Source organism: Somniosus microcephalus, chromosome 9 (genome assembly GCF_052327205.1).
Source record: "Somniosus microcephalus isolate GS21.2 chromosome 9, FLI_Smic_1.0, whole genome shotgun sequence".
Taxonomy (NCBI): domain Eukaryota; kingdom Metazoa; phylum Chordata; class Chondrichthyes; order Squaliformes; family Somniosidae; genus Somniosus; species Somniosus microcephalus.
Window position 1 is genome coordinate 9,239,151 of NC_140995.1, and position 22,950 is coordinate 9,262,100.

The following is a 22,950-nucleotide window of genomic DNA, read 5'->3' on the forward strand; positions in this document are numbered from 1 at the left end:
TTATTGCATTCCCCAACCGGCAGCAAAAGAGGGGAACTCTCCTTCACCAGGACCACCATTTCAGAATTAAGCCACCGCACAAGCAGATCTACCTGCAGCCTGACGCTATGGACGATGTCAAACACAACAGGCTCAATATCACACTTGTCATTGTACTTTATACCAACATCTGTTCACTCGGGAATAAATGAAGTCAGCATGTGTTACTTTAACAAAAGATAATTCAGTTTCAATCGCAACAAATTAAAATAATACATTTAGACAGCATGGCAGCGTTAAATGTAGAATTGAGTGGCGATTCTGTTAAGTGATAAACTTACTTTGATCAGGGAAGACGTCCCCAAGGCTACCAAGGCCTTAGCTTGCTGATTCAAGATGTACTGGAAGCCTTCACAAACGTACCATTCACAGCCTCGATCTAAAACACAACATAGCATGGATGCATCACAGGTTAGGTTCTGGATTGAAAACTAATAATTTACAAGCACAGCTAATCATGACTTACATGGACCAAAAAGACATACTAGATGAGTAGGTATAGCATTCTATGTATATGACAAGATTTCTTTCTTTTTCTGGAGAGGGAGGAGGGCGAAGGTTGTACAATTACAAATCTTCCTCTAGCATATATGCAGCAATAAAGGTAATTTTAATCCGTAAACTTGAAGTCATCCAAATCTCTGCTGCCCGTGTCCTAACTCGCACCAAGTCCCGTTCACCCATCACCCCTGTGCTCGCTGACCTATATGGCTCCTGGTTAGGCAATGCCTCGATTTCAAAATTCTCATCCTTGTTTTCAAATCCCTCCATGGCCTCGCCCCTCCCCATCTCTAACCTCCTCCAGCCTCACAACCCTCCGAGATATCTGCACTCCTCTAATTCTGGCCTCGAGTATCCATGATTTTAATCGCTCCATTGGTGGCCGTGCCTTCAGCTGCCAAGGGCCTAAGCTCTGGAATTCCCTCCCTAATCCTCTCCACTTCTCTTTCCTCCTTTAAGAGGCTCCTTAAAACCTACCTTTTTGACCAAGCTTCTGGTCATCTGCCCCAATATCTCATGTGGCTCGGTGTCAAATCTTGTTTGATGATGCGCCTGTGAAGCACCTTGGGACGTTTTACTACGTTAAAGGGTCTACATAAATACAAATTGTTGTTGCAGGTGAACTTTGCAATTAAGTGAAATATAGCAACAGTAATTTTTTTTCTATATATTTTGCACCAAGTCAATCTATCACTATAGTAAAACATCTCAAGGTGCTTCACAAGAGCATTATCAAACAAAATTTGACAGTGAGCCACATAAGGAGATATTAGGGCAGATGACGGAAAACTTGGTCAAAGAGGTAGAGTTTAAGGAGCATCTTAAAAGGAGGAAAGAGTAGAGAAGTTTAGGGAGGGAATTCCAGAGCTTAGGGCCTAGGCAGCTGAAGGCACGGCCACCAATTGTTGAGCAGTTATAATCAGGGGTGATGGGTGAACGGGTGCGGCCCGGTGTGTGTTAGGACACAGGCAGCCAAATTGTGGCTGACCTCAAGTTTACGTAGGCTAGAATGCGAGAGGCCAGCCAGGAGTGCGTTGGAATAGTCAAGTCTAGAGGTAACAAAGGCATGGATGAGGGTTTCAGCAGCAGATGAGCTGAGGCTATGTTACCTAGGTGGAAATAGGCGGTCTTAGTGATGGCAAAGATATATGGTCGGAAGCTCATCTCAGGGTCAAATACAACACCAAGGTTGCAAACAGTCTGGTCCAGCCTCAGACACTGGCCAGGGAGTGGGATGCAGTCAGTGGCTAGGGAACGGAGTTTGTGGTGGGGAATCGAAGACTATGGCTTAGGTCTTGCCAATATTTAGTGGGGGGAAATTTCTGCTCGTCTAGTACTGGATGTCGGACAAGCAGTCAGACAATTGAGAGAGACAGTGGAGGGGTCGAGAGAGGTAGTGATGAGGGAGAGCTGGGTGTCGTCAGTGTACATGTGGAAACAGACGCTGTGTTTTCAGATGATGTCACCGAGGGGCAGCATGTAGATGAGAAATAGGAGGGGGCCAAGGATAGACTAAATTTCACTTACAACTTTACGTTAGGGACACAGGTCCAATAGCATTCGATAAGCTGACGAAGTGCTATGCCTCCTTAATTTTGTATTCAAGGAGGTGCAAGTTAACTATTCAAGTGAAATCTGATGTATTGATTTTCTTTTTTACTTTTAATAAACACGATTCACGGTTAAGAGTCCCAGTCACATGGTCCGATACATCATTTATTCTTCTGCTAGGAAAACACATGGGCTCATGTCAATTTCAGGAAGCAAATTGAAGTTGTTTAATCCCCATCAATGCTGTATTAACAAATATTTTGCCACGATGGTCATACTAGTTCCGAAAGAACAAAAGCTCGCATACGGGTTTTAAAAGTATTTCCACCAAGATTTTTTTCCCCCGGGCTATCCTGGATCAGAGTGTGCTGTAACAGCGCAGCAGCGCTTTCAATAGGGGCATTCTACAGATGGACAGAAAGAATGGGGGGGGGGGGGGGGGGGAAAAAGAAAGCAAGCAGAGATTGATCTGATAACTCACCAGAGTGATATGCCCAGCAGGAACTACTGTAACTGATAGCTCATCAGTATTCTGTTTATAGTGCTCACACAAGTCATTTAAATTGCAAGGCTGAAGGTTAAATGCAAATTTTCATTGGAGGAATTAATCTGATGGAATGATTCCAGTAAAGTCACTGTGAAAACTCCCCCGCCTTCACAGAGCCATTTTCCCTCAGTCCCGTTATTGTTGTGAAGATAAAAGTATTTCATGATAACGAAATCATGTGCGGTATGATGGATCATGCCATTTTTGCACAGATTCAGCATAAGCATGTTTTACTTACAAATTTATTTTAAAGGGACTATAGGCAAGCAGTGAAGGCTCTTTATTACTTCCCATTAGATCATGTTCGCCTCCTCTCACATCATTCCTTGAGCAAGTGGCCTCAATCTTAAAATCTCTTTCTATGGATGTTAAATTCATATGAAGTATCTCACTCCAAACTAGAATGGTGCAAATGCATAGTCAGAAACATTCCAAGTGCATTATTTTTACACTTTTAACACTCTGAGCACTCTTTCCTAAAATGTTATAATTATGCAGAAATCAAATGCAAGTTGCTGATCAAAAGACCCAAAATTATAATCCAGCAGGAAGAACAATCGACACCCACCAACTTTGTTTCTCTTCCTTAGTCCTCTGCTGATGCTGTTGATTCTTGCGTTTTGCATAAAAACCTCAGAGGCAACGTCTACTGTTTTCTGTCAGAACAAGAAAAAAAAATAGCATTTTTAAAATGAACCGGCAAGTTTTTTTTTTACAACACTGCCGAAACAACACAGCACTTGAGTATGCTCCAACAATATTGAAAGTGGTGGCGTTCAGAATGGTGCCTTCCCAAATTTCATACAATTAAACTTTGCAATCCCACAGAGGAAAACCAACAGTGAGAGCAAACTACTACCCTCGCCTTCCAATAGCTCCCTACAGAAAAAGAGTATTTAAGGACACGGACAGAAATCGAGACCATTTGTGTGACTGTATCCAAAAGGGGGCCGCGGGATTTGATGGCCTCGGCGTCACGACTGAACAGAGACAGAGATGGAAATCTTTTTGCTGCGTTCCGACACAGCCATACATCACTAGGTGAATACTCGAGCATTACATTTGGTCCTGGCCAATCAAGAACTTCAAGGACAAACAAATACAGAACACTTTTCCTTAAGAGTCTAAATTGCAAAAATAGCTGGAGGAGAAAATTGGGCTTTCCCACGAAAGCATTCCTTTAAAATCTCCGCTGAGATTATTGAGCGACAGGATAATTCTGATTCTTCCATCAAACTCTTCGAAAAATCAACTGTCAATATAAATATTTATCCTGGTCACAATGATGCTCAGAAAGATAACAAGTAGTTGAAATATGAAAACTGGCATTCACATGTATAAATGCTCAGAGTTAGCTAAATTGTCTTCCTGCCTGAAATAATGAATTGTTGGCCATCATAGTTTTTCCTCGATTATTGTAACCACAGGATTCAAATGTGACTTTGTGATACATCATAACATATGCATTACACAACGCAGACCTATAGGTGGCATAGAGGGACTTAACTCATCAGGAGAAATGAAAGCAGTACTGACTAATTATTTTCCTCTCCCACTACTTGATGTCTGATTTCTTCCTTCCCCGCCACAGTACAGCTTTACCTGTAATTTAGCACTAAATTAGAAGTCTCATTCAAAGAGGCATTAAGTATAGATATTGTTGGAAGTAGAAATGGCACACCAATACAGTGTAGTGCAATAATACAGGGTGCTTTTCTGAGGCTGGCAGTGTAGAGACAGATTTCCATTAAACTTGCTGCTTCCACATCTGCTCCTCCTTCCCCATGCTGTGCCTGTACCTACCATCATACACCTGCTACCCAATGTCTCGCACGCCTCTGATGCATAGTGCTCAACACCTCCACCTATGCCCTTGGCAAGTCTCTGAATCACCTTTCCTCCCATCCTCTGTAAAGTCTCCCTCTCTCCCTAATTTGCTTGTCTCTCTCTCCCACCCCCACACAACCAAGTGCTGCAATGTCCTTTATCCACACGTTTATCATATGGCAATGGAATTAGCTAAATGTTGCTGACCAATCATTTCTAATACTTTTATGGCACTGACTCCAGGTCAGGGGTGGGGGAAAAAAGACTATTCCGCCCTTGAAGCTCATCCCTTTAGTGCATTAACTCTATCGTCTAATTCTATTTTGCATAACCATGGTGTGGAGATGCCGGAGTTGGACTGGGGTGGACAAATGTAAGTCGTCACACAACACCAGGTTATAGTCCAACAGCTTTATTTGAAATCACAAGCTTTTGGAGCGCTGCTCCTTCGTCAGGTGAAGTGGAGAAATGCATAAAGACACAGTTTATATAGTCAGAGAATAATGTCAAATGTTTACAGGTAATCTTGCCAACTGCCATTTATCACACCTCGGCAGAGAGATAATCACAGCAATCAAAGGTGTGAATGGTGTCCAAACAGGTCAGTCAGGAAAACATTACATCAAAGAACAATGAGGTGAGGTCACAAGGGGTCAAATATTGCAGATGCTGGGGTCTGTATGGAAAAACAAAAAAAGACAAAAAACATTTTTTTTGCTGGAAATCACAGCAGGTGATCGGTGTAGAGAGAACAAGCCAACGACGATTCGAGTCTGGATGACCCTGCGTCAGGTGGGGTTACATGTAGCGTGACATGAACCCTGACTGACCTGTTTGGACACCATTCACACCTTTGATTGCTGTGATTATCTCTTTGCCGAGGTGTGATAAATGGCAGTTGGCAAGATTACCTGTAAACATCTGACATTATTCTCTGGCTATATAAGCTGTGTCTTTATGCATTTCTCCACTTCACCTGACGAAGGAGCAGCGCTCCGAAAGCTTGTGATTTCAAATAAAGCTGTTGGACTATAACCTGGTGTTGTGTGACTTCTTATATTTTGCGTAACCTCATTGCTTTTGCCTCTATTGTCTCCGATTTAGAGTGTAGGAGAAAATTGGTAGGCTGTGGAATTCACTTCCAGGGTAAGTGGTTGAAGCAGAAACTGTGTCAATATTCAAGATTAGGCTGCATGAAGGGTTATGGGAACAGAGTGGGTAAAAGTGATTAGAACTATTTTCTCACGTGGAGTGTAAACGTCGATATGGGTTAACATAGAAGATAGGAGCAGGAGTAGGCCATTCGGCCCTTCAAGCCTGCTCCGCCATTCAATGAGATCATGGCTGATCATCCAAATTCAGTACCCTGTCCCTTCCTTCTCCCCATATCCCTTGATCCCTTTAGACTTAAGAAATATATCCAACTCTTTCTTGAATATATTTAATGAACTGGCCTCCACCGCCCTCTGTGGCAGAGAATTCCACAGGTTCACCACTCTCTGGGTGAAGAAATTCCTCATTTCAGTCCTAAATGGCTTACCCCTTATCCTTAGACTATGACCCCTGCTTCTGGACTCCCCGGCCATCAGAAACATCCTTCCTGCATCTAGTCTGTCCAGGCCTGACAGAATTTTATAGGTTTCGATGAGATCCCCTCTCAATCTTCTAAACTCCAGTGAGTATAAGCCCAATCGGCACAATCTCTCCTCATACGTCATTCCTGCCATCCCAGGTATCAGTCTGGTGAATCTTCGCTGCACTCCTTCCATGGCAAGAACGTCCTTCCTCAGGTAAGGTGACCAAAACTGCACACAATACTCAAGGTGCGGTCTCACCAAGGTTGGTTGGACCAAATGGCCTGTTTCCAAGATGTAACTTCAACCTACTTCTCGCCTAGTAGATTACTTCGAGCATTTCTCAGAGCAAATTTATTAGTTCTAAATTTACTCCTCATTAATTTCCACTTGGGTCTCCTGCTCCCACTTTCATGGTACTTTGAAGTATCAAAGCTTGGCACAGTTGGCAGTACTCTTCCCCCCCAAATCATTGAATGCGAGAAGGTTACAAATTCAAGCGCCACTCCAAATTAGAACATGTATTCTAGGTAGACAGTTCAGTGCTGAGGGATTGCTACATTGCCAAAGGTTCATCTCTCAGATAAAACATTAAGCTAAAGCCCCGTCTGCCTCATGGTAGTTCATGTGGACATTAAAGATCTCATGGCATTATTCGAAGGACAAGGAGTTTTACCTGGGTCTTGGCAACATTTCTCTCCCAACTGGTGATTCATCTCACTGATGTCTGTGGGACCTTGATGTGTGAAAAATGGCCGCCACACACCTGTGCAATGTAATTCATTCTGTTTGAAGCACTGAGAAATTTGGGTAAGCCGTGATAAGGCACTACAGGAAACTCTCTTAACCGGCACCTAAATATACGGAAACCTCTCTTAACCGGCAAAATTCAGGAGTAGGTTCAGGTAATTTTTTTATATATTAGTGGCCGTGCAACCGGGGCTCCTGCACCTGTGGCCGTGCAACCGGGGCTCCTGCACCTGTGGCCGTGCAACCGGGGCTCCTGCACCTGTGGCCGTGCAACCGGGGCGCCTGCACCTGCGGCCGTGTAACCGGGGCTCCTGCACCTGCGGCCGTGTAACCGGGGCTCCTGCACCTGCGGCCGTGCAACCGGGGCTCCTGCACCTGCGGCCGTGCAACCGGGGCTCCTGCACCTGTGGCCGTGCAACCGGGGCTCCTGCACCTGTGGCCGTGCAACCGGGGCTCCTGCACCTGTGGCCGTGCAACCGGGGCTCCTGCACCTGTGGCCGTGCAACCGGGGCTCCTGCACCTGTGGCCGTGCAGCCGGGGCTCCTGCACCTGTGGCCGTGCAACCGGGGCTCCTGCACCTGTGGCCGTGCAACCGGGGCTCCTGCACCTGTGGCCGTGCAACCGGGGCTCCTGCACCTGTGGCCGTGCAACCGGGGCTCCTGCACCTGTGGCCGTGCAACCGGGGCTCCTGCACCTGTGGCCGTGTAACCGGGGCTCCTGCACCTGTGGCCGTGTACAGGGCTCTCGTACCTTGGTAAGTATACCTCTCTGTAATCCGGACTTTTTGATCAACCGGCACCACGCCGGTCCCGGATAAAAAAAGTTTCCTGCATATATTAATACAGGCTCTTTTTTAATCATCTGAAATGACCTCATCTAACATTTAATATGCTGCCGCCTCCCAAGTTTCTCCTGCACTCTAAATCGGAGACAATAGAGGCAAAAGCGTTGAGGTTACTCAAAATGCAAAGAAGTTGTAAAGTTTAAGCTTCTCTAATCTTTCCTTGTAACCACTTTTTACAGTTGGGACAAGTCCTGTTGGTAGTTTCTGTATCCTTTCTTTTTGTTCTCATCTCTAATTTTCTCCCTTCCCCTCTTCTAAAAGGTGTCAAATCCTTTGCTGGGACACTGTTGCAAGAATGGCAGTCACTCTCTAGCACCTCACCCAAGTGCTTATTGCTCATGCGTGTGCCTTAAGACTAAGCGATGGTTTGTGGTGGAGGACATAGTGCCCTTCTTAAACACATGATCCGAGAATGGGAAGACTCGATTATTTTCCCTTCCCTCACCCCGGAGCAATGCCCAACTGTGGCACCACCTCCCTCTGTCCTTGCTGAGATCAACAAATACACCAAGACAGAATGTGTGACCTTACCTCCGAGACATAGGTGACCTTGTGTCCTTTCTAAAGCAACTATATCTTTTGGTGGCATAATGACAAAAACTAACCACATTATTAAGTCAAGGCTGGCCAGTGCATTCTAAGACTTTAGGATGACCATTGCAGACTTGTATTCTAATGTTCCGATTATAAACTCCAACATCCTATTAGCTTCTTTAATTGATTTAGCACATTATTTGGGAATTGAAAGAGACATGACTGATATTACTCCCAAGACCCCTTTCAAGTCCCCTGTGCTAAATCAATTTGATGCATTATGCCCCAGATTTTCAAACTGTGAAATAATTTATATTTATCAGAGTTAAATTTAATTTGCTATGTATCTGCCCAGTTGTATAACTGAGCCAAGTCATTTTGCAATCCTATATCTCCGCTGCTCTCCCTATTTTTGTTATCTTCAAGTTTGACCAGTTTACAGTTGGTTTCACCAGCCACATCATGTGTGTATTAGAAACAATTGAAGTGCAAGTACTGACTCTGGGAGACTCCATTTCACACTCCAGTTTGACATTATGGCTGCAATTTTGCCGGCGCTCAGAGGGGCGGGTCAGAGGTTAAAGTCCTATTGATCGACAGCGGGTCCCAAACCCGCCTCCAAACAGCCTTCCCAAGTGTCGGGTCCCCGATTTGCGAATGGACCAGACACCTAGCAGCGGAAAACGGATTAAAGGCAATTACCTGCCTATTAACAGTAGTAGTGTTCAGCCTGTTTTTCAATTTTCCTGCTTCTGGGTCGGGTTTCACGCCATACGGACACCACGCCAAGTAAGTGTGGCATGTTGTGAGTCTGGTGTAATGTTTGTGAAAAGATGACAGCTGCAGAAGTGGTGTGAAGGATGCAATGTCGCACATGGTGAGTTTTCAGAACAAAGAAAATGTTGGTTACTGCATTTTTATAATATATACAGATTTCTTTAGCTTACAAGTTTTTAAATCCAACTATATGTCCAGTGCCACCTCATTGGGAGAACCTTTCTCACCAGTGACAGATCGCTTCTGTCATCTCACCTGCAGCTGCCATCTATTCCAGCGTATGAAGGGAGTCATTGGAGAGCCAGGGTGCAAGAGTTCACCTTTGTGCAATGATTGTTAGTGTTTTCAGCAGCACCTCAATGCTGTCAAACCCGGAGAAATCAACTGTCAAAATAAAATTGTGCACGGTCCCTTTAAGGAAACTGGCAGATGACGTGTCATCAAATGACATCATCAGACCTGCTTCCTGTTAAATGGCCGGTAAGCCCGCAGGGCGAGCTTAACAAGGTCAATCAAGGGAAAAGCACGTCTGTGGAGCGGAGGCAGGACCGGAACCCAGCTGACCCCCCACCCATCCCGACGACGAACGCAAAATCGTGGCCTACATCTCTCACAAATATTCTTTTTCCTATGTTTTTAAAGCAATATCTTATTGTTCTACCCTGGATTGTTGTAGCTTTTAATTTAATTATAAGTGTTTCACATGGAAATTTATTTATTTAGACTTTAAGAAAGCTTTTAACAAAGTTATGTGGTGTGCAATTATTGACTTTACCTGTAAAGGGCTCAAAGGAGATTTGTCAGTGGCTTCTCCTTCATAGTCATGCTGGCTGCTTTGCATTACATTACGGTACTACACAGGCGCTCCTTCAGCTTGCCCCTTAGCAGGAGTCCATTTTTTTGCCCCTTATTGATGTTGGTTAAGGATCTACAGTTGCCTTGGTCAAATTTTTGTCCTTTATAAATATCGGCACTATGATTACCTGAAGAACTTCACCGGTATTTAGCAAACTTATCATGACAAGAGACAATGAAAGTCATTATTGAATCTGCTTCCACTGCCCTTTCAGGCAGTGCATTCCAGATCATAACAATTCACTGCGTAACAAATGTTTTCCTCATGTCGCCTCTGGTTCTTTTGCCAATTAACTTAAATCTGTGACCTCTGAAAGACTTGCATTTATATAGCGCCTTTCACGACCACCGGACATTTCAAAGCGCCAACGAAGTACCTCTTGTATTGTTCCACGGAAGCTCAACGTAAACTCGAGGAACAGCACCTCATCTTCCGATTAGGCACTCTGCAGCCTTCCGGACTCAATATCGAGTTCGACAATTTCAGATCATAACCTCGGCCCCTATTACACATTTTTTCTTGTAATTTTTCCACTCCTTTCCCCCCCCCACCCTTTCCTTTTGTTTCTCTCTCTCACACCTGGCAGCTATCTCTTGCCCTGCCAGTACACTTCACACCTAATCTCAGCCTATTACCATCTCGTCTAGCTCTTTTGTTTCTTTCACTTCTTTTGTCCGATCGCAGCCCTGCCTTCGATCTATTTTCTTTTCTTCTCAGTTTTGAAGAAGGGTTCGACCCAAAACGTCAACTCAAATTTCTCTCCACGGATGTTGCCTGACCTGCTGAGTTTTTCCAGCATTTTCTGTTGTTATTTCGGATTTCCAACATCTGCAGTATTTTGCTATGGTACTTTTGGCGTGTAGTCACTGTTGTAATGTGGGAAACTCTGGTTACCTTGGCTTTTGCCACTGGAAACAGTTTCTCCTTATTTACTCACCAGTCATGATTTTGAACACCTCTATTAAATCTCCCCTTAATCTTCTCTGCTCCAAGGAGAACAACCCCAACTTCTCTAGTCTCTCCACATAACCAATGTTCCCTCTAATTTTTATTGGTACTGGGCGGGCAACAAACTCCACTGAGCACGACAATTTTGCCCATGGACACTAACAACGACGACGCCGCCCTACCCAACAACAGAAAACTCTGATCTTTCATTATTTTTGTTCATTGCGCAAATGAATTTACTAGAATTTTGCCAGGGATGAGGGACTTCAGTTATCTGGAGATTAAAGAAACTGGAAATAACAACAGGAAACGCTGGAAAAACTCAGCAGATCAGGCAGCATCGGTGGAGAGAGAAACAGAGTTAACGTCTCAGGTCGATGACCCTTCGTCAGAACTGGGCTTGTTCTCCTTGGAGCAGAGAAGGTTAAGAGGAGATTTAATAGAGTGTTAAAAATTGAGGGGTTTTGATAGAGTAAACAAGGAGAAACTGTTTTTGAAAAGGAAAAATTTGCAGGGTTATGGCGAAAGAGCAGGGGAGTGGGACTAATTGGATAGCTCTACCAAAGAGCCGGCGCAGGCATAATGGGCCAAATGACCTCCTCCTATGCTGTATGATTCTATCTGCTATCTTTTATCAAGCCCAAAGGCAGGTTGAGGGCAGGTTCGGGTATGTATGGCGGGGGCTCCAGGCCCCGGATGCTGGGCAGGGGGAGTTGGGGAACTTTTTAAGAATTGCATTAAGACAAATTACAGCTTTTTATTTTCTGACTTAGGTTTTCATTATTATTGTCTCTAAATCCCACTCAAACTTGCACAATAAGTGAAAAGTTGTAACTCCAGACTTATATCATACAAACTTAAATGGAATGGACATGATAAAAAGATTTTATCCAATATTCTTTAACCATATAAATTTTGATTTAGCACTTGCTTTGTTTATGATTTACTTTGCTTTTTTGATGTTTTTATCTTGTTTTTGGCCGTTTTTTATTTTGTTTTTGCTTTTTTTCCCCTCCCCATTTTCAATGAGTTTATTTTGTCTTTTGATGAATTTTATCTCGTTTCCAACTTATTTTATTTTGCTTCTCTAAATGTTGATTGGTTTATTTTGTATAACTTTGTTGTTGGGCTGGGAGGGAGTTGGGGGAAGATGAGGCAATTCACATTTCCACATCGATTGCACTGAAGCCCCATTGAAACACAGCACCAATTCTAACCCTAGTTGTAACAGTCCAAGTTGATTGTTGCAAGCACTCTGAACGATGTATTTACATCCAATGCCAATCAGACTCAAGAGAATCAAAAGGCAGATTAACCAGAGCATGTTGACATTGACAATCCGTGCATCACTTATCTCGCTCTCAATTTTCAGAAACGTTTTCTCTTCTTTCCAGCGGTTTACTAAATAAAAGCAATTAGATAAGGCATTTTTTTAAAAAAATTTTTATAAACGGCTGACAGGCTGGTGGAGAAAGGCGATAATATTTCGTGACAGGCGAACCCTTAACTGTACTGGCTTTGATCTTCTCTTTTCTGTGAAATGCAACACACTCGAGCAGCATAACAAAATGCTGCTTTATTTGAAAGCTGGCGCTAGCGGTACAGAGGTCTAAGGAGAGCAGCAATATTCATGCATTTTGGAGAGAAGGGGGTTGTGTAATTTAACTAACCTTTGAGTTTAAGCAGAGTTTAATGGTCAGCTGCTGCCGTTAAACCAAAGGGTATTCACCGTGCTTTTGTGTTTGGCCCAGGATTTATTCCAATAGCGTTTTAATGCAGATTCTGTGCACATTAAACTTTGCGATTAAAGTTTGTTCGGTGCAAAAAGACTTTATGAATTATTTTTAAAAACTATGCTTTACTATCAATCAATGCCGAAGAGGTGGGAGGGAGGCGTCTTAAATGCTAGAACACGGGAGCATTACAGAGAAACCGAACGTCCCACAGCACTGCACAGCACTCACTGACTGTGCCCGTTACACTCGCTGCTCGCATCTTGCAGGCGTGCAGTCCCATTTGCCCTCGTGAACACCTCCTTCCTGCTCTCCGTCCTACTGCTCCGGCCCGGCGAACTGCCGGCCTGTGAAATATCTTCTATCACACAATGGGACGCCCGCCGCTCCTACAGACCGAAAACGGTTTAGGTACGGGGGAAAGTCATCCAGCACCCACCCCCTCTCACCTGCTATCGACTAATCTTCAGGACCCAGCCCCTTGCTATTGGTTATAGTCGACGCCAGTCACAGAAGGTTGGGCATTGATTGGTGGAGCAGGCTGTTAGTCAGGGTGGGTGAGGCCCCCCCATAGAAACATAGAAGATAGGAGCAGGAGTCGGCCATTCGGCCCCTCGAGCCTGCTCCGCCATTCAATGAGATCATGGCTGATCATCCAAATTCAGTACCCTGTCCCTGCCTTCTCCCCATATCCCTTGATCCCTTTAGCCTTAAGAAATATATCCAACTCCTTCTTGAATATATTTAATGAATTGGCCTCAACTGCCCTGTGTGGCAGAGAATTCCACAGGTTCACCACTCTCTGGGTGAAGAAATTCCTCCTCATCTCAGTCCTAAATGGCTTACCCCTTATCCTTAGACTGTGACCCCTGGTTCTGGACTCCCCTGCCATCAGGAACATCCTTCCTGCATCTAGTCTGTCTAGTCCTGTTAGAATTTTATAAGTTTCAATGAGATCCCCTCTCATTCTTCTAAACTCCAGCGAGTATAAGCCCAATCGACCCAATCTCTCCTCATACGTCATTCCTGCCATCCCAGGTATCAGCCTGGTGAATCTTCGCTGCACTCCCTCCATGGCAAGAACATCCTTCCTCAGATAAGGCGAACAAAACTGCACACAATACTCAAGGTGTGGTCTCACCAAGGCCCTGTACAACTGCAGCAAGACATCCTTGCTCCTGTACTCGAATCATCTCGCTATGAAAGCCAACATACCATTTGCCTTCTTAACCGCCTGCTGCACCTGCATTCTTACCTTCAGTGACTGGTGCACAAGGACACCCAGGTCTCGTTGCACTTCCCCTTCTCCCAATCTATTGCCATTCAGATAATAATCTGCCTTCCTGTTTTTGCCACCAAAGTGGATAACCTCGCATTTATCCACATTATGCTGCATCTGCCCAATCACCCAACCTGTCCAAATCAAACTGGAGTTTCTCAGCATCCTCCTCACAGCACACACGCCCACCCAGCTTTGTGTCGTCTGCAAACTTGGAGATATTACATCTAGTTCCCTTGTCTAGATCATTAATATATATTGTGAATAGCTGGGGTCCTAGCACCGATCCCTGCAGTATCCCACTAGTCACTGCCTGCCACTCGGAAAAAGACCCGTTTATTCCAACGTTTGCTGCGTTATTGAAGCCCCTGATGAGAGCTTGAGCGGAGTGCGCGGACCGTTTCTTTTACTGCGCAGCACAGTGGAGCTTGCTGCGCGGCCGCAGCTTAGCGGGAACATAGCACATAACTGGAAGCCCTCATCCATGGCACCATTCTAGCAAATATCCTCTGCACCCTCTCCAAGGCCTTGGCATCCTTCCTAAAAAGTGTGCGTCTTAAATGCATCCAGGGTTTTTGCTTCCACCACGCTTCCTGAAAGTCCACTCCAGGTGTTGATCACACTCTGCGTGAAGAACTTCCTGATGCGAATCCTAAAGTTACCCTTTACCGGCATAAACCTGTGGCCCCTTGTCCTATGGCCACAACTTAATTTTAAGTAACACGGACTTAGACCAGTGCCAGGAGTGGTGGAAGGCCTAAAAATAGCAAGTGTTAGTGTTAACTATTAAAAGTAACAGAAGCAGGCATCGCCGTTTACACTTTAAGCATTACCAATTGTCACAAAAACATTACTAAATTGTGAAATAAATAGGAAGTATGCATGACAAACATAAAGTCAAGAATTTTAAGAAACTATAGACATGGTAAGATATTGTAAATGAGATGGGAAGAACTTTAGTACAATGTTATACTCAACCTCCTCAGCTCTGTGCTTCTTCAGGATCCTCTTTGCACAACTAATACCCCTCGGAATTGTTTCAGCAAATTCCTGCTCCCAGAGCTCTCTCCATGTCACTGGAGATTTATTCAGTTTGTTTTCCTTCTAATTCCCATTTTAATTGACCTATTCATGTATTTTGAAGAAATTATTGAACATCCATTTATTTTTCTTGGACATATATACCCGTATTTATTATAGAAACATAGAAGATAGGAGCAGGAGTCGGCCATTCGGCCCCTCGAGCCTGCTCCGCCATTCAATGCGATCATGGCTGATCATCCAAACTCAGTACCCTGTCCCTGCTTTCTCCCCATATCCCTTTAGCCTTAAGAAATATATCCAACTCCTTCTTGAATATATTTCATGAATTGGCCTCAACTGCCTTGTGTGATAGAGAATTCCACAGGTTCACCACTCTCTGGGTGAAGAAATTCCTCCTCATCTCAGTCCTAAATGGCTTACCCCTTATCCTTAGACTGTGACCCCTGATTCTGGACTTCCCGGCCATCGGGAACAGCCTTCCTGCATCTAGTCTGTTTAGTCCTGTCAGAATTTTATAAGTTTCACTGAGATCCCCTATCATTCTTCTAAACTCCAGCGAATATAAGCCCAATTGACCCAATCTCTCTTCATACGTCATTCCTGCCATCCCAGGTTATCAGCCTGGTGAATCTTCGCTGAACCCCCTCCATGGCAAAAACATCCTTCCTCAGATAAGGTGACCAAAACTGCACACAATACTCAAGGTGTGGTCTCACCAAGGCCCTTGAAAAGTGATGACTATGCAAAAAAAGTTGATAAAATTAATGTCTAGGTTAATAATTTTATATTAAAAATTCAAATGTTCTGGGATTTTCAGTCGATCCAACAATACCATATTTAAAAATTGGCATCTGTATGTACTTCCTATCTGCACAACTGCAGCAAGACATCCTTGTTCCTGTTATCATGCCTAATCAACACCATTCTTTTGAAGTGTTCGGCTTTTGCGCAACAGATATGTTTTATCAATATATTTCAAAACTAATTTCTTCTAGTTTCATCCAGGTTACTTTGTAGTTTGCCTTTTTAAAAACATACCATGATTTTTTTGTCCTGGCTTTTACTGGTGCAGATTGGCAGATAATCCTAAATATAATTATATGGCAATTAAATTATTGCCATCAGTATCATGGCCTAATCCCTAATGAAGAGACTATAACTTAAAATATTGAGCATTTAACCTTCACTTAATTGTACTCACCTCAATAACATTATGGCAGGACTTGCAAAAGAACTTGCCTTCATCGGAGATCCCCCAGTTAATCTCACAGCATTGTTCGCACGGCTGTCTGAAATCTCTCTGAAAAAGATACAAATATCTCAGCAATTACTTTCAGAAAAAAAAGCATAAATTCAAGGATTATTTTGTGTTTTAGGAAAGGGGGTTAAAGAAGCCAAGTTGAGGAAATGGTAGTGTATCATACCACCTCATACTGAGGTGAAAATACAAATCCACGGTGGTAGCAAATCGCCTTGGTACGCTAAAGTGCCATGGTGTGTTCACACATATGGCAAGTTCCCAGTATATATTAATGTATTTTTTTCTAATTCAGAGAAAGTTAACCCAAGTTACCATCACATCCAACTAGTTCATAAAACATGACCATAAATCTAGCAGCAGGCCACCCCATTACTGTCAGATTAAAAATGGAGGGTCGTCCAAGTGAGAGGAGCCGCCCGCCCGCTTCAGGCCGCCGGCTCCGCTGGGGTGGGAGAGAAAGGGGGAAAGAGAGAGGGAGAGAGAGAGAAAGGGGGAAAGAGAGAGGGAGAGAGAGAAAGGGGGAAAGAGAAAGGGAGAGGGAGAGAGAGAAAGGGGGAAAGAGAGAGGGCGAGGGGGAAAGAGAGAGGGAGAGGGAGAGAGAGAGAGAGAGAAAGGGGGAGAGGGAGAGAGAGAGAGAGAGAGAAAGGGGGAAAGAGAGAGAGGGAGAGAGAGAGAGAGAGAGAGAAAGGGGGAAAGAGAGAGGGAGAGAGAGAGAGAGAGGGAAAGGGAGGGAGAGAGAGAGAGAGAGAAAGGGGGGAAAGAGAGAGAGAGAGAGAAAGGGGGAAAGAGAGAGGGAGAGAGAGGGAGAGAGAGAGAGAGAGAGGGAAAGAGAGAGAGGGAAAGAGAGAGAGAGAGAGAGAGAGAGAGAAGGGGGAGAGAGAGAGAAAAGGGGGAAGAGAGAGAGAAAGGGGGAAAGAGAAAGGGAGAGGGGAAAGAGAAAGGGAGAGGGGAAAGAGAAAGGGAGAGGGGGAAGAGAGAAAGGGGGAAAGAGAGGGGGCGAGGGGGAAAGGGAGAGGGAGAGGCTGTTCCCAGGTCATCAAGTCCTGAAAAAATGGTGCAGCAACACAGAACATGCAATGAAGATCCTGAACAAAGAATCCCTTGGAAGCCCCAAATGGCTTGTGATCCACACAGGCACAAACGACCTACGCACCCTACGGGAAGGCACTGCTAGGGCGGTGAGCAGGATGGCGGAAAAGGCCAGCAAGGAATTCCCCGAGGCGCGGATCGTGATCTCCACACTACTGCCCAGAAAGGACACCCCAGCCTATATAATCCACAACACCAACAGGGAGATCGACACGAGATGTTCTGTCTTCCCCAACGTCTACCTGGCCCATCATCCAAACATCAACACAAGGGACCTCTATGACGAAATACATCTACTCAAACAGCGGATGTGGGTCTTTGCAAAAAACCTCATAAACACTGCCAAAAGACGCAGCCCTCCCACCCCCTCTACCATTGGGAGCCGTAACCCAAACAGGACCACCAATGTCCCCCACCCCCCCTTTACAAAACCAACAACAGAACCGTGCTTTTATACCTGACCCAAGACCCCCCTCTAGACCACAGACTGTAGACCAAGAACTGAGAAAGATCATGACGATGCTGAACAGCCTGATAGAAAGCCGGAGAAATTATTAATATTGTTATTTATCATTATCATTATTGTTATCTTATCAGTATTATTACTACTATTAGATAGATATATGTGCATGCCTCATGAAATTTATACTAAATCATCATTTAGCATTATAGAAAATAGTGTTTCCACACTCATCCCACAAAATAGGTCCATTTTATTTCGTTTTATTGAACTATATAAATGCGTTCTTTCCACATAAGCTGCTGGAATATCCAGGGCCTCCGCTCCTCAACTTTTGGGATGAAGAGTACAGACCCTGAATTCCTAAAAGCTATAAAAGACATTGATATAATTGTGTTAACAGAAACATGGTGCCAAAAGGACATGCCGACCCACTGTCCCCCAATGTACCATGAAATTATTGTGCCTTCAGTAAAGAACATTAAGACACGCAAGGGCAGAACCTCCGGGGGAATCCTAGTGTGGTATAAAGGAGAACTGAACAAACACATCTCACCGATAAAACAGGGAAAATCACACGTATGGCTAAAATTAGATAAAAATATAGGAATAGCAAAAAACGATGTTTACTTATGTGCGATCTACATACCTCCAATAGAATCGCCATATTTTGAAGAGGAGATATTTGACACTCTCCACATGGAAATCAGCCATTTCCAGGCCCAAGGAAAGGTGCTACTATGTGGGGACCTAAATGCAAGGACAGGATGTGAACCTGACTTCATAGACCCACAGGGCAACAACCATGTGTTTGGCCAGACCCCTCTATATGTCACACCAGCCATCGCAAACCGAAACAACCTCGATTGTGAAATAAATAAAAGCGGTAGGGAGGTAGTGCAACTCTGCCGAGCCTTAGGCCTGTACATAGTTAACGGTAGGTTCAGAGGGGGACTCCTTAGGGAGACTCACATATTCCTCAACTCTTGGGTCTAGTGTGGTGGATTATACAATCACTGACCTGGACCCCTGCGATATCAACGCATTCACTGTCAGGCAGCAATCCCCCCCTCTCAGACCATAACCAAATAAATGTGTACCTTAAACTTTCTGCCTCAAACTACAGACACAAAAAAGGAACCCAGTAAGCTACATAAAATAAACCAGACATACAGATGGGCCCCAGACAGTGGAGATAAATTCATCACAGCACTAAATTCACCTGATCTCACAAGTAAAAATTTCAAAAATTTAAAGAAAATCTATATGAGATCACCAGAGATGGGGTAAACATGGCCATAGAGGATATAAATATGATCTTTCATGAGGCAGCTGTAAAAGCCGACCTCGTGAAACAGAAGAGGAAGAGTCACAAAAGACAAAATAAAAATAAGAAATGGTTTGACCACGAATGCAAAAATGCCAGAAAAGACCTGAGAAAAATATCAAACCAAAAGCATCGCCAACCAAACAATCCGGACCTACGTACTAGATACAATGAAACCCTCAAAAGATATAAACACACCATTAGGAACAAAAACACAAAACTATACCCACAAAATACTAGAAGAAATTGAAAACTCCACCAACCCAAAACAATTCTGGGAAATGTGGAAATAACCTGAGTACAACACAATTGCAAGCATTACCAATCCAAGATGGCGACATCTGGAGAACACATTTTGAAAACCTCTACAAAAGACATCCCAATAAACGAAACAAACCCAAGTCAACAATCAGGTCACAGAAAAAAACTCCACACATTAGAAGCAACAATCAAAGACAACCAAAACCCTCTAGACTCCCCAATCACATGGAAAGAAATGGCCACAAAAAAACAAAATCTCTCCACCTAAAGAAAGCCTGTGGCCCAGACAACATCAAAAAATGAAATGCTCAAGTTCAGCAATATGGAGATGCAGGGTGCGGGTACTCAAATTATTCAACATCATATTACGTTCAGGCTGTTTTCCCGATATCTGGTGCCAAGGGACTAATCTCCCCCCATATATAAAAGCGGAAACAAATCAGACCCAAATAACTACCGCGGCATCTGTGTCAACAGTTGTCTAGGGAAGTTATTCTGCAGTATTCTAAATAGTAGATTACTTGATTTTCTTAACAAACATAATATCCTCAGAAAAAAACCAAATAGGCTTTCTTCCAAAACACCGCACCGCCGACCATATCTATACCCTTCACACCCCTCATTGAAAAACATATACACCAAACAAAAAAAATGGGAAAATATTCGCCTGTTTCATCGACCTTCAAGAAAAGCCTTTGACTCTATAATGGCACGAAGGGCTCTATTATAAACTTCTTCAATGTGGAATAGGGGGCAAAGTCTATGACCTTATTAAATCAATGTATCTGAAAAAACAAATGCGGGGTCAAAATTGGAGACAAACGCACCGATTTCTTCACCCAGAGAAGAGGCGTCCGGCAGGGGCTGCAATTTGAGCCCCGACCCTGTTCAACATATACATAAATGAATTAGCAGACATGCTGGAGCAAAGCGAGTCACCAGGTCTCCGTCTCCTAGATGGAGAAGTGAAATCCCTGTTCTATGCGGACGACCTGGTTCTGCTGTCTCCCACAGAACAGGGATTACAGCAACAACTAGACCTACTCGACAAATACTGCCAAAAATTGGGGCTCTAACAGTAAATCTAAAGAAAACCAACATCATGATTTTTCAAAAAAAAGGCCCAGATGTCAGGAAAACAAATACCAGTTTACCCTCAGTGATATCACTATAGGGACACACTATGAGCTACACCTACCTTGGTCTAACTATTACAGCATCAGGGAGCTTCAGCATAGCAGTGAATGCACTAAAAGAAAAAGCCCGAAGAGCCCTAATATGCAATAAAAAGAAAATTCTACAACATCCAAATCCCAATCAAAATCTGGCTCAAAATATTTGACAGCATAATCCTGCCCATTGCACTGTACGGTAGTGAAGTATGGGGCCCCGCTAAATCACCAAAGCTACACTAAATGGGAAAAACATACAAATAGAAGCCCTACATGCAGAATTCTGCCGAAGCATCCTTCGCACCCAAAGGAAAACGCCAACAAATGCATGCAGAGCCGAACTAGGCAGATACCCCACTGATAATAAACATCCAAAAAACGAGCACTAAACTTCCTAAATCACCTCAAATCTAGCTCCCCAGACACCCTTCATTTCAAAGCCTTTCAGACCCAAGAGCTAAACCCAGAAAAGAGTCCCCTGAGTCAGCTGCTACCGGAAACTAAGTACTCAGCCGGACCCTGACCAGCCCCAGACCAACACAGCCGTCCAAACACCAATCCGAGTGAACCAAATCATTAAAAAATGCAAAGAAACCTACCTGGAACATTGGAACAAAATAACCGAAAGCCAAAGCAGATTAGAATGTGTTACCGGGCCCTAAAAAGAGAATATAAACTGGCAGACTACCTCACGACCATCAGAGACACAAAAACAGGAGACAGACCCTCACCAGGTACAGAGACTAAGCGACCACCAACTGGAAATTGAAAAAGGCAGATACAAGAAATCCTGGCAGCCTAGAGAGAATAGAATATGCGATCAATGTCTGGCTGGCGAGGTTGAAACAGAAATGCATTTCCTCCTAAAATGCGAAAAAATTCAACACATCAAGAAACATATTATTCAACAAGCTAAGCCAAAACAACCCCAGATTTCAAGGAATTGGATGATCTGTCAAAATTGAGATTAGTCCTAGGAGAAGGAGACAGACCATTACCTTGGGGCCAAATATGTAACAACATGTCACAAACCTGAGGACTGTTTTAAAATTAAGACTGTTTAAAATTAATATTGAACGTACCAAATGAAGTACAAAGACTGTTTAAAATTAATATTGTTTTAAAAGTAATATTGTATGTACCCAACAAATGTCAAATCGATTGACACCTACAGAATGTTGGGAAAACTGTAACCTTTTTTGCTATGTAAAGCTTTGGCAATATGGTTCTCTGTAAACTTTCATGCCAATAAAAGCATTTTAATTGGAATTGGAATTGGAATTGGAGAGAGAGAGAAGGGGGGAGGAGGGAGAGAGAGAGAGAGAGAGAGAAAGGGGGAAAGGAGAAGAGAGGGAGAGAGAGAGAGAGAGAGAGAAAGGGGGGAGAGGGAGAGAGAGAGAGAAGAAAAGGAGGGGAAAAGAAGAGAGAGAGAGAAAGGGGGAAAGAGAGAGGGAGAGAGAGAGAGAGAGAGAGAGAGAGAAAGGGGGAGAGAGAGGGGAGAGAGAGAGAAAGGGGGAAAAGAGAGGGGGAGAGAGAGAGAGAAAGGGAGAGAGAGAGAGAGAGAGAGAGAGAGGGAGAGAGAAAGGGGGGAAAAGGGAGAGAGAGAGAGAAAGGGGGGAAAGAGGGGAGAGAGAAGAAAGAAAGGGAGAAAGAGAGAAAGAAAGGGAGAGAGAGAGAGGGAGATTCCAGCACCCAGTGACCCCGCGGGCGGGGTTTGGATGTGCCAGTCCCCCCCGGCCCCACTCACCGTGTCCTCCTCGTCCATCCTCCCCCCCCCGCCCCGCCCCTTCGGCCCGTCGGTCAACAACGGAACCCGGACTACTTTCGCCCGCGCGCAACTTCCGGTCCGCCGCTAACCCCCCCCGCCGGTAAGATCAGTCTTTTTCTCTCTCTCTCTCTGCTTTAAAATATTCCAGCATGAAGCCGGAATCCCGCTTTTAAAAAAAAAAAAAAAATAAAGCTTAAATAGATGTTTATTGTGGTTATATTTCACTCTTTTAAATCAACACTGACGATCCGTTTCTGCGGAGTCTCGACAATAACTTGACAACTTCAGCTTGTCAGGCCAGAATTTCAGTAAGTTCCTGTGGAAATGTTGAGTTTTGTTTAAATGCAGCGATTAATGACCAAACACAAATGCTCATATTTGCAGAAGGATTTAGATCAGTCGGATAGAAAAAATTTGGAACTGAAATTTAACAACTGATAAACATAAACGATTGCTCGCCGTTTGAAGACTTAAAGACACAAACATAACGATATACAACTAGCTGGAGTGCCCGGCGGTGCCGAGGGTCTTTTGAGGGCATGTTGTTGTTGGAAGAGAGAGAGAGAGCGACTGGGGGGGGGAAGAGAGAGAGAGCGACGGGGGGGGGAAGAGAGAGAGCGAGCAACTGGGGGGGAAAGAGAGAGAGCGACTGGGGGGGAAGAGGAGAGCGACTGGGGGGAAGAAGAGAGCGAGCGAACCGGGGGGGGAAGAGAGAGAGCGAGCGACCGGGGGGAAAGAGAGAGAGCGAGCGACTGGGGGGGAAGAGAGAGAGAGAGCGACTGGGGGGGGAAAGAAAGGGCAACTGGGG

At 44.3% G+C, this 22,950-nt stretch overlaps 1 protein-coding gene across 4 annotated transcripts in view; it reads right to left on the reverse strand.

The window, feature by feature from the left end:
* Window positions 1–22,185, reverse strand: part of taf1b (TATA box binding protein (Tbp)-associated factor, RNA polymerase I, B) — a 102,655-nt gene extending 80,470 nt beyond the window's left edge. For 2 of the 4 annotated variants that reach the window (XM_085996339.1, XM_085996336.1), the window contains exons 1-4: window positions 22,122–22,185; window positions 16,006–16,104; window positions 3,207–3,294; window positions 321–418 (exon numbers count right to left, since the gene is read on the reverse strand). In XM_085996339.1, the coding sequence (XP_085852465.1) occupies window positions 321–418; window positions 3,207–3,294; window positions 16,006–16,104; window positions 22,122–22,139 (303 nt within the window). In that variant the 5' untranslated portion in view covers window positions 22,140–22,185. Of the gene's footprint in view, window positions 1–320; window positions 419–3,206; window positions 3,295–16,005; window positions 16,105–16,377; window positions 16,474–22,121 lie in introns of those variants that run through there. The other 2 variants (XM_085996337.1, XM_085996338.1) reach the window with 2 other exon arrangements.
* Between the last annotated feature and the right edge of the window lie 765 nt (window positions 22,186–22,950).